General features: G+C 43.7%; 1 protein-coding gene across 2 annotated transcripts in view; it reads left to right on the top strand.

Annotated features, from left to right (window-relative positions):
- The window catches only part of LOC140714386 (annexin A4-like), a 94007-nt gene that overhangs the window by 63059 nt on the left and 18449 nt on the right, over window positions 1-12499 (top strand). For both annotated transcript variants that reach the window (XM_073025611.1, XM_073025613.1), the window contains one exon: window positions 4856-4912. In XM_073025611.1, the coding sequence (XP_072881712.1) occupies window positions 4856-4912 (57 nt within the window). The remainder of the gene's footprint in view (window positions 1-4855; window positions 4913-12499) is intronic.

The raw sequence follows: 12499 nt of genomic DNA on the forward strand, positions 1-12499 counted from the left end.
AAGAGTCCTTGAAAGTGAGCCAGTTGATTGTGGAAACAGTTCAGTGATGGGGTGAGTGAAGTTATCCCCACTGGTTCAGGAGCCTGATGGTTGAAGGGTAATAAGTTTTCCTGAACCTGACGGTGCGAGTCGTGAGGCTCCTGTACCACCTTCTCCATAGCAGCAGTGCGAAGAGAGCATGGTCTGGGTGGTGAGGTCTCTGAAGATGGATGCTGCTTTCCTGTAACAGCACTCTGTTTAGATGTGCTCAGTGGTTGGGAGGGCACGACACACTGGGTCGTGCCGGTATTCTTTGTAGGATTTTCTGTTCAAGGGATTTGGTGTTTCCATACCAGGCTGTGATGCAGCCAGTCTCTTCACCTCATTTATAGAAATTTGTCAAAGTTTTACATGTCATGCCAAATCTTCACAAACTTTTAAGAAAGTAGAGGCACTGCTGTGCTTTCTTCATAATTGCACTTACATGCCAGGACAGGTACTCTGAAATAACACTCAGGAATTTAAAGTTGCTGACCCTGTCCATCTCTGATCCTCCAGTGAGGACTGACTCATGGACCTCTGCTTTCCTCCTCCTGACGTCAATCACCAGCTCCTTGGTCTTGCTGACATCAAGTGAGATTGTTGTGGCATCACTTGGCCAGATTTTCAGCCTCCCCACTATATGCTGATTTGTCATCACCTTTGATTCAATAGACAATAGACAGTAGGTGCAGGAGTAGGCCATTCGGCCCTTCTAGCCAGCACCGCCATTCACTGTGATCATGGCTGATCATACAAAATCAGTACCCCGTTCCTGCCTCTCCCCATATCCCTTGATTCAGCCCACAACAATAGTATCATTAGCAAACTTGAATATGGCATTGGAGCTGTGCTTAGCCACATAGTCATTGGTGTAAAGTGAGTAGAGCAGAGGGCTAAGCACACAGCCTTGTGGTGCACCTGTGCTGATGGAGATTGTGGGGGTGATGTTTTTAGGGAACACAAGAAATCTGGCAGAACACACTCAATTTGCTGAGGAAGTCAGCAAGTCAAACAGCATCTATGGAGGGGAATAAACAATCAACGTTTTTGCCTCAGACCTTTGTCATTTCTGGAAATGAACAGGACAGATGCTGGAATAAGAAGGAGGGGGTGGAGGAGGAGTACAAGTTGGGAGGTGATAGGTAGAAGAGGTAAAGGACTGAAAAAGGAATTTAATAAGACCATATTATACAGGAGCAAAATTAGGCCATTTGGCCCATCAAATCTGCTCCACCAATTCATCATGGCTGATCCAATTTTCCTCTTAGCCCCAATTTTCTGCCTTCTCCTTGTATCCAATCATGCCCTGACCAGTCAAGAATCTGTCCAGCTCTGCCTTAAATATGCATAAAGACTTGTCCACCACAGCTGCCTGTGGCAAATAATTCCACAGACTCACCACTCTCTGGCTGAAGAAGTTACTCCTCATCTTTATTCTAAAGGCGGTGTCGTCTGGTTTTATACTCTCCCTTATAGGAAACATCATCTCCACGTCCACTCTATCAAGGCCTTTCACCATTTGATAGGTTTCAATGAAGTCACCTCTCATTCTTCTGAATTCTAGTGAATACAGGCCCAGAGCCATCAAACGTTCTTCATATGGCTAGCCATTCAATCTTGGAATCATTTTCGTGAAGCTCCTTTGAACCCTCTCCTGTTTCAGCACATCCTTTCTAAGATAAGGGGCCCAAACCTGCTCACAATACTCCAAGTAAGGCCTCACTTGTGCTTCATAAAGTCTGAATATTATACCTTTGCTTTTATATTCCAGTCCTCTTGAAATAAATGCTAACATTGCATTTGCTTTCCTCACTACAAATCAGCCTGCAAAACAACCTTTAGGGAATCATGCACAAGGATTCTCAAATCACTTTATACCTCTGTTTTTTGTGTTTTCTCTCCATTTAGAAAATAGCCTACCCCTTTCATTTCTTCTACCAAAGTGCACGACCGTAGACTTTCCAACACTGTATTCCATCTGCCATTTCTTTGCCCATTCTCCTCATCTGTCCAAGTCTTTTTGTAGCCTCTCTACTTCCTCAAAACTACCTGCCCCTCCACCTATCTTCATACCATCTGCAAACTTGGTAACAAAGCCATCAATTACATTGTCCAGATCATTGACATATAACGTAAAAAGATTTGGTCCCACACAGACCCCTGTGGAACACTACTAGTCACTGGCAGCCAGCCAGAAAAGGCTCCCTTTATTCCCACTGTACCTCCTGCCATTCATCCACTGCATTCTCCATGATAGAATCTTTCCTGTACTACCATGGGCAGCCTCATGGGTGGCATCTTGTCAAAGACCTGAAAATCCAAGTACACAACATCAAGTGATTCTTCTTTGTCTATCCTGCTTGTTATTTCTTCAAAGAATTCCAGCAGATTTGTCAGGCAAGAATTCCCTTGACGATTCCGTGCTGACTATGTGCCTCCAAGAACCCTGAGACCAATTCCTTAATAATCGACTCCACCACCTTCCCAACCACTGAGATCGGATTAACTGGCCTATACAGTGCCTATAAAAAGTATTCCTCCCCCTTGGAAGTTTTTGTGTCTTATCATTTCACAACATTGAATCACAGTGGGTTTAACTTGGCTTTTTTGACACTGATCAACAGAAAAAGACTCTTTAGTGTCAAAAGTGAAAACAGATCTCTACAAGGTCATCTAAATTAATTACAAATATAAGACACAAAATAATTGGTCGCATAAATATTTCACCCCCTTTAATATGACACAAGAAATCCTCACTGTTGTCACCAATTGGTTTTGGAAGTCATATAATTAGTTAAATGGAGATCACCTGTGTGCAGTCAAGGTCTTCAATTGATTGTAGCAAAAATACACCTGTACTTGGAAGGTCCAACTGCTGGTGAGTCAGTATCCTGGCAAAAACTACACCATGCAGACAAAAGAACACTCAAGCATCTCCATAAAGAGGTTATTGAAAAGCACAAGTCAGGAGATGGATACTAGAAAATTTCCAAGTCACTGAATATCCTTTAGAGTACAGTTAAGTCAATCATCAAGAAATAGAATGAATATTGCACAGCTGTAAATCTGCCTAGAGCGGGCCCTCCTCAAAAACTGAGTAACCGCACAAGAAGATGTGTAGTGATGGAGGCCACCAAAAGACCTATGACAACTCTGGAGGAGTTACAAGCTTCAGTGGCTGAGATGGGAGAGACTGCACATACAGCTGTTGCCCAGGTGCTTTGCCAGTCACAGCTATATGGGAGAGTGGCAAAGCGAAAGCTGCTGTTGAAAAAAACTCACATGAAATCTTGGCTAGAGTTTGTCAGAAGGCATGTGGGAGACTCTGAAGTCAGCTGGAAGAAGATTCTATGGTCTGATGAAACCAAAATTGAGCTTTTGAGCCATCAGACTAAACTATGTTTGGCTTAAGTCAAACACTGCACATCATCAAAAACACCCCATCCCTACCATGAAACATGGTATCATGCTATGGGGATGCTTTGGTGCAGCAGACCCTGGAAGGCTTGTGAAGGTAAAGGGCAAAATGAATGCAGCAAGATACAGGGAAATCCTGGAGGAAAACCTGATGCAGTCTGCAAGAGAACTGTGACTTAGGAGATTTGTTTTCCGGCAAGACAATGACCCCAAGCATAAAGCCAAAGCTACACAGGAATGACTTAAAAACAAAAAAGTTAATGTCCTGGAGTGGCCAAATCAGAATCTAGACCTCAATCCAATTGAGAATTTGTGGCTGGACTTGAAAAGGGCTGTTCACTCACGATCCCTATGCAATCTGACAGAGTTTGAACAGTTTTGAAAAGAGGAATGGGAAAAACGGCGGTGTTCAGATGTGCAAAGCTGATAGAGACTATATACTCAGACTCCAGTCTCTAACTGCTGCCAGAAGTGCACCTACTAAATACTAACTTGAAGGGGGTGAATACTTGGGCCATCAATTATTTTGTGTTTTATATTTGTAATTAATTTAGATCACTTTGTAGAGATCTGTTTTCCCTACAAAGCGATCTAAATTAAAAGTTCTGTGGGAGGGGTGGGGGTGAATACCTTTATAGGCACTGTATGTCGTGAAACTTGTTGTTTTGGGGCAGCAGTACCGTTTGTTCACTATATGACATTGCCGATCATGGTCTTTCCATGGTCATGATCTTGGTCAATTTTTCGACAGAAGTGGTTTACCATTGCCTTCTTCTGGGCAGTGTCTTTACAAGATGGGTGGCCCCAGCCATTATCAATACTCTTCAGAGATTGTCTGCCTGGTGTCGCTGGTCGCTTAACCAGGACTTGTGATATGCACCAGCTGCTCATACGACCATCCACAACCTGCTCCCATGGCTTCATGTGTGGGGCGGGGGGTGCCTAAGCAGGAATGACACCTTGCCCCAGGGTGACCTGCAGGCTGGCCTAGCACCTTACATCTCCTGCGTAGAGATGTATCTCCACATGCAACCCTAGCAGTGTTTTTTGTAACACGTTTAATAAAAACCTAAAACACAAGAAATGTATATTTAAAATTAAATTAAATATTGCATAAAAGAGAACATAAATTGAGGTAGTTCTAAGTACACTTATTATCAAAGTATGTGTACATTATACAATATTGATTAGGGTTGGGTTAGAAGAAAAACATTCGTTGTCTGCCCAGAAATCTGACGATGGAGGGGGAGAGCTGCTGGTGAAGAGGTTATTTTGAGAGTCTGTAGAATGCACTGAGTTTTCAATGAAGAATGGTTGGAATCGAGAAGGTGGCTCACAGGAACTCTGTTTCATGTTCATGAACCCTGAGCAACCCAGTGTTCTCAGTAACTGACCTTGCTTTCCTCCTGGTTTCCAGGGCAACCGAGATGAAAGTCAAAACGTGGATATAACGCTGGTTAAAAGAGATGCGCAAGTAAGTCAACAGTTTTTGTGACTGTCACTTTTCTAATTGTTGTGGACAATGCAGCTAGAACTTCATCAAATGCCTCCCATCATTCCATGTACATGACATTCAAAGACTTTTGCCCCATTCCCCTACCCTCATGTTGTCTTCAAAAATTCCAAGCAGCTTTGTCCAGCATGACTAATCTTACCTAGACCCAAGTCAGCTAAGAATTTGTCAATGCGTTTATGTCTCTGTCCTTAATTACAGACTGTGTTTGTGTGGTTTATCTGATGCGGTGAGTCTTCGATCACATTGATTTAGTCAGATGGTTGAATTCCTTGTTCCCAGGGCTACAAGCCAACTTCAGCTGATGTTATAAATAACTTGCTGGAGTTCCAGATGAAGGGTCTTGATCGCGAACACCAACTGTCCCTTCCCCTTCAGAGATGGTGCCTGACTTGTTAAGTCCCTCCAACACTTTCTGTGCTGCTACAGGGAATTTGGTAGATCAGGCAGCATCTGTGGAGGCAGAACGATGGTCAACGTTACAAATCGAGACCCTGGATCAGGACGAGGTCTGTAGAGCAAACATTGAAAATAGAAGTTAGAACAGCATAGCCAATACAGGCCCTTGGTTCTAGCCTTTTAACCTACTCTAAGATCAATCCAACCTTTCCCTCCTGCATAGCCTCCATTTCTTTGCTTTCATCCACTAGCCTATCTAAGGATCTCTTAAATGCCCCTAAAATATCTGCCTCTACCATGCCCCTGGCAGCACATTCCACACACCCTCCATTCTCTGTGGGGAGCGGGGAATAAAAGACTACCTCTGTAGTCCCCCCTCTATACTTCTCTGCAATCACCTTAAAATTATGCCATTCCATATTAGCCATTTCTGCTCTGGGGGAGAAAGTCTATAGCTATCACCTGCCAGCTTGTGTTCCTCGACCCTTCTCTCTGCCTTCTTATTCAGGCTCCTTCCCCCTTCCTTTCCAGTCCTAATGAAGGGTCTCAATTTGGAACGTCAACTGTATATTCCCCTTCATAGTCGCTGCTTGACCTGCTGAGTTCCTCCAGCACTTTGTGATTGTTTCTCTGGATTTCCAGCATCTGCTAAATCTCCTGTGTTTATAAAACCCAAGTTTTTTTTTAATATTAAATTTTCCAGCTGTCATTGAGGAGCCATGATTAGGTTTATCAGTAAGCGTTTTGAATTTTTCAAATAGAAAGCAGATAGAAACCTATCTGGAATGCAGCCTGTATGTGATGCTATGTTTGACTTCCTTTTCTGTGTTCATTATATCCTGGAGCTCATTCTAATACTGACAAACTTACTGCAGTGGTGAGATTGTTTTATGCCAATTCAAAAATATCCAAACACCCTGCAGGAAGACACTAATGCAGTGCTGGAGACACAAGAGTCTGTAGGTATTGGAATCTGGAACAATAAAAGACAAACTGCTGGAAGAACTCAGTGGGTCAGACAGAATCTGTGGGAGAATCAGAATCAGGTTTAATATCACTGGCATATGTCATAAAATTCGTTGTTTTGTGGCAGCAGTACATTGCAATACATTAGAAAAACAATAAATTACATTAAAAATTGTGTATTTATAAGTCATAATCATTATCATCATTGTGTGCTGTGCTGTAAGACGTGGATGATCATGGTCTCCGTGACCATGATTGTTCTTGGCAAGTTTTTCTACAGAAGTGGTTTGCCATTGCCACCTTCTGGCTTGTGTCTTGACAAGACAGTGACCCCAACCATCAGACAATCTCTCAATACTCTTCAGAGTATTGTGACCTGGGTGAATGGGGGATCCTTAATGATGGATGCCGTCTCTTTGAGGCATCGCTCCTCGTCCTGGATGCTAAGGAGGCTAGTGCCCATGGTGGAGCTGACTAAGTTTACAATCCTCTGCAGCTTATTTCAATCCTGTGCAGTAGTCCTCCCCCCCCCCCCCCCCCCCACAGTACATTGGTAGAAATTTACTAATGTCTTTGGTGACGTACCAAATTTCCTCAAACTCCTGATGAAATCTCGTTGCTGTTGTGCCTCCTTTGTAGCTGCGTCGATATGCACGTGGAACAGTATGGTGCAGTCCGTTTTGGCCCATTTTGTGCCGACCTCTATAAACCTACTCCATGATCAATCTAACCCTTCCCTTATGGGCTTATGGGTTATAGCCCAAATCCCTCTGTTTTTCTCATATCCTTGTGCCTATCTAAAAGTCTTTTAAATGTCCCATTTGTGTCACCCACCACCCCTGGCAGTACGATCCAAACACCTAACACTCTCTGTGTAAACATGCCTACTCTGACATCCCTCCGGTACTTTCCTCTAATCACGTTAAAAGGTTGTCCTCTTTTATTGGTCACTACCACCTTGAGAAAAAGCACTGCCTTCCACTCTACCTATGCCTCTCATGATCTTATACACCTCTTATCAAGTCACCTCTCATACAAGAGATTTTGCAGATGCTGGAAACCTTGAGTATCACACACAAATGCAGGAGGAACTCAGCAGGTCAGGCAGCATCTGTGGAGAAGAATAAACAGTTGATATTTCAGGCCTAAATGTTTATTCCTCTCGACAGATGTTAGCTGACTGGCTTGCAACATTCACTCTTTACTCCTCTATAGATGCTGCCTTAGCTGCTCAGACCCTCCTGTACTTTGTGTGTGGGCCTCAAACTCTGTTCCAAAGAGAAAAGCTTTTGCTCACTTAACCTTTCCCCATCATCAAGTTAAAGATTAAGTAACTTCATGTACCATATACATGAAAGCATCAGAACATTCAGCGAAATGAATTGTTTGCTTCAAATCAAATCAGCGAGGATTGTACTGGGCAGGCCACGAGAGTCACTGTGCTTCTGGTGCCAACGTACCATGCCCACGTCTTACTAGCCCTAATCCATAAGTCTTCAGAATGCAGTTGAGACCCACGTGGTCACAGGGAGAATGTACAAACTCCTTACAAGCATCTTACAAGCATCAAGCTCCTTACAAGAATTGGACCCTGATCGGTGATCACAGTTGCTGTAATAATGTTACAGTAACTGCTACACTATCACGCTGTCCTGTACTGTTAGAAAAGACTAATGACCAAAAGTTATTTGAAATGTTTAAAGGGACAGAGAGAGTCAGAGACTCTGAATCTGTGGGTACTGAGTCCTGAGACTATCCCAGGGACCTGAGCAAAGAATCTCCTTTCACGTTCCGATGAAGCACTGCTGAATTTGATGACATTAAATGATTCACATGCTGTCAAAGATTCCATGGCACCATTTAGAATTTGAGCAGAGGGCTCTTATTGCCTGTGTCTTGGCCGATATTAGAGGTGCCACGGCAACATTACAGTTAGTGTAACACTACAATGGGGATTCAGTTCCCTCTGCTGTTTGTAGTGTTTGTACATTCTCCCTGTGACCCCATGTGTTTCCTCCACTATATATATATAGTGCCTAAGACTTTTGCACAGTATTCCATCTGTCTTTGTGGAGCGGAGAGCAAGTTTGTAAATCTGGCGGGGACAAAGATGTTTGGAATGATAGATAGATAGATAGATAGATAGATACTTTATTCATCCCCATGGGGAAATTCAACATTTTTTCCAATGTCCCATACACTTGTTGTAGCAAAAACTCATTACATACAATACTTAACTCAGTAATAATATGATATGCATCTAAATCACTAACTCAAAAAGCATTAATAATAGCTTTAAAAAAAAGTTCTTAAGTCCTGGCAGTTGAATTGTAAAGCCTAATGGCATTGGGGAGTATTGACCTCTTCATCCTGTCTGAGGAGCATTGCATCGACAGTAACCTGTCGCTGAAACTGCTTCTCTGTCTCTGGATGGTGCTATGTAGAGGATGTTCAGGGTTTTCCATAATTGACCGTAGCCTACTCAGCGCCCTTCGCTCTGCTACCGATGTTAAACTCTCCAGTACTTTGCCCACGACAGAGCCCGCCTTCCTTATCAGCTTATTAAGACGTGAGGCGTCCTTCTTCTTAATGCTTCCTCCCCAACACGCCACCACAAAGAAGAGGGCGCTCTCAACAACTGACCTATAGAACATCTTCAGCATCTCACTGCAGACATTGAATGACGCCAACCTTCTAAGGAAGTACAGTCGACTCTGTGCCTTCCTGCACAAGGCATCTGTGTTGGCAGTCCAGTCTAGCTTCTCGTCCAACTGTACTCCCAGATACTTGTAGGTCTTAACCTGCTCCACACATTCTCCATTAATGATCACTGGCTCCATATGAGGCCTAGATCTCCTAAAGTCCACCACCATCTCCTTGGTCTTGGTGACATTGAGACGCAGGTAGTTTGAGTTGCACCATGTCACAAAGTCCTGTATCAGTTTCCTATACTCCTCCTCCTGTCCATTCCTGACACAACCCACTATGGCCGTGTCATCAGCGAACTTCTGCACATGGCAGGACTCCGAGTTATATTGGAAGTCAGATGTGTACAGGGTGAACAGGACCGGAGAGAGTACGGTTCCCTGTGGCGCTCCTGTGCTGCTGACCACTGTGTCAGACCTACAGTCTCCCAACCGCACATACTGAGGTCTATCTGTCAAGTAGTCCACTATCCAATCCACCATGTGAGAGTCTACTCCCATCTCCGTTAGTTTGTGCTTTAAGATCTTGGGCTGGATGGTGTTAAAGGCACTAGAGAAGGAGTGCCAGGAGCAGGGTGGCACAAGTACACACACACCTAGCCTGAGACGCCAGGCAAGGTCATTTGATTCCAAACAATTGGTTTATTGATCATTACAAAATGTCTCTCTGGTGCTTCCCACTCCCTCCCTCTCTCCCTTCCCCTTTTCCAACCAAGATTCCCCTCTCCCTGTCCCCTTCCCATTCTCAGTCCACAATCAGAATCAGGTTTATCATCAGTCACATACTGTATGTCATGAAATTTGAATTTTGTGGGAACACTACAGTGCAACGCTTATAATTACTACAGTATTGTGCAAGTTTCAAGTTTCTATATATAGGTGCCTAAGACTTTAGCACAGTACTGTACATGTGACAAGTATATTTGGCAATTATCACCATGTGGTTTATGGGACTTTGCATGACTCACTTTCTGATTCAAGTTTATTTATTACGTGCATGTCTAAGCATAAGTCATTGGCTTTAACGACCAACGCAACTAAGGATGTGCTGGAGGTAGCCCACAAGCATTGCCACACACTCTGGTGCCACCATGCTCAGCAGAACAACAGAGAACAGAGCAGAACACAACAAGCATACAGCAAAACAAGTTTTTATCCCCCCTCCCAGTCACGCCGACACACACAGTCCTGTGACTCCAGGTCTCCAACCTTCAGGCATGAAGTTGGCTATTGCAAATCAATCCTTGTGGAGAGAGTGAGCAGTCTCGAGTTCCTGGGTGTCAGTATCTCTGAGAGCCTAACCTGGTCATAACATATTGATGCAGCTATAACGAAGGCAAGGTAGTGGCTATATTTCATTAGGAGTTTGAGAAGATTTGGTTTGTCACCTGAAACACTCCATAAATCCACAACTTCCACAAATGTACCATGTACCATGGAGAGATGGCTGCATCACCATCTGGTGGCTGAGGGGAAGAGGCAACAGCCCGTCCTGCTGAAGGGTCTTGGCCTGAAGCATCGACTGTACTGTTTTCCATAGATGCTGCCTGGCCTGCTGAGTTCCTCCAGCGTTCTGTGTGTGTTGTTTGGATTTCCAGCATGTGCGGATTTTCTCTTGTTTGTGATTGGAACACATACAAAATGCTGGAGGAGCTCAGCAGGCCGAGTAATATCCATGGAAAAGAGTACAGTCAGCGTTTCAGGCTGAGCTCGGGTCTCGGCCCAAAACATCGACTATTTACTCTTTTCCATAGATGCTGCCTGGCCTGCCGAGTTCCTCCAGCGTTCTGTGTGCGTTGTATGTATTACATTGTACTGCTGCCACAAAGTTAAAACTTTACGACATATGCCGGGTAATATTAAACCTGATTCCCTTCCTGCGTCTTGTTGCCAGTAAGACATGTTATGTTCAGAAAGGGACAACCAAAGTGTTTTAGAAATGCTAGTCTTTCTTAAAAATGAGGCTTCTAGCTTTCTGGAGAACAAGGCAAGCACGCTGGCTTAGGGACAGCCTTGGAAGAGGAAAAGAGGAAGAGACTGCAGTCAGGCACTCCCTCCCAAGGAATTGCATAACTCTTCAGATCCAAGCTATAGTGCAGAAAAACCAGCAGAAACCTGGCCTTTGCCCAGCCCGTGGATTTGCTGTGCATCGGGAGGGAGCCAGAAACTGCAGCCTTGCCTAATGGGTTGACTTAAAAGCACCTCCTTTATTGCGAAAATCAGGAAGGATTCATTTTTTCACAACTTACACAACTCTGGGATAAAGGTGTAGAATATCAGTTTGAATACTGTCAGTGTAAAAATATGAAAGAAAGCCATAACTGGATGTGATCCCAAATGGCAGATACTTTTATTTCTTGGCAGTATTTTTGAATGCATTCATTAATGAAGGGAGAGGTCCAAGATTTTTTCAGTCTGCACTTGCACATTTTAAATACTGTTTCTTTTTAGATAATTATTTCCTGATTGTTGCATGGGTTTTTAGCATTGCTCAGCTATTGCATTGGAAATGACTGCAACTCGCCAGTCCAGCTCCTTGTTGCTGTTTTGATAGGTGAGAACATAGAACAAGCAGGCAAGGTGAATGAGAGTCGTAAGGGCTTCTACAGTTAATATTAAGAGCAAATGGATAGCAAGGGACAAAATTGGTGCACTGAAAGATCGGAGGTAATCTGTGTTTGGAACCGAAAGAGATAGGGGGAGAACTAAGTGGATGTTGTATTTACTTGGGAGATCAGCATAGAATCTTCAGAACGGAGGCAAAGCAGCAGTGTGGTCATGGACCCTACGGTTTACAAAGGAGGAGGAGCTTGCAGTCTTGAGGCAAATCACTACTGATAAATCCCCAGGGTCTAACAAGGTGTTCCTTCAGACAGTGTAAAATTAATCTTATTGAATTTTTTGAAGAGGTTACGAGGAAAGTTGACGAGGGTAAAGCAGTGGATGTTGTCTATATGGACTTCAGTAAGGCCTTTGACAAGGTTCCGCACGGAAGGTTAGTTAGGAAGGTTCAGTCGTTAGGTATTAATATTGAAGTAGTAAAATGGATTCAACAGTGGCTGGATGGGAGATGCCAGAGAGTAGTGGTGGATAACTGTTTGTCAGGTTGGAGGCCGGTGACTAGTGGTGTGCCTCGGGGATCTGTACTGGGTCCAATGTTGTTTGTCATATACATTAATGATCTGGATGATGGGGTGGTAAATTGGATTAGTAAGTATGCAGATGATACTAAGGTTGGTGGCGTTGTGGATAATGAAGTAGGTTTTCAAAGCTTGCAGAGAGATTTAGGCCAGTTAGAAGAGTGGGCTGAACAATGGCAGATGGAGTTTAATGCTGATAAGTGTGATGTGCTACATTTTGGTAGGAATAATCCAAATAGGACATACATGGTAAAATGGTAGGGCATTGAAGAAAGCAGTAGAACAGAGTGATCTAGAAATAACGGTGCATAGTTCCCTGAAGGTGGAATCTCATGTGG

Source organism: Hemitrygon akajei, chromosome 21 (genome assembly GCF_048418815.1).
Source record: "Hemitrygon akajei chromosome 21, sHemAka1.3, whole genome shotgun sequence".
Lineage (NCBI taxonomy): Eukaryota > Metazoa > Chordata > Chondrichthyes > Myliobatiformes > Dasyatidae > Hemitrygon > Hemitrygon akajei.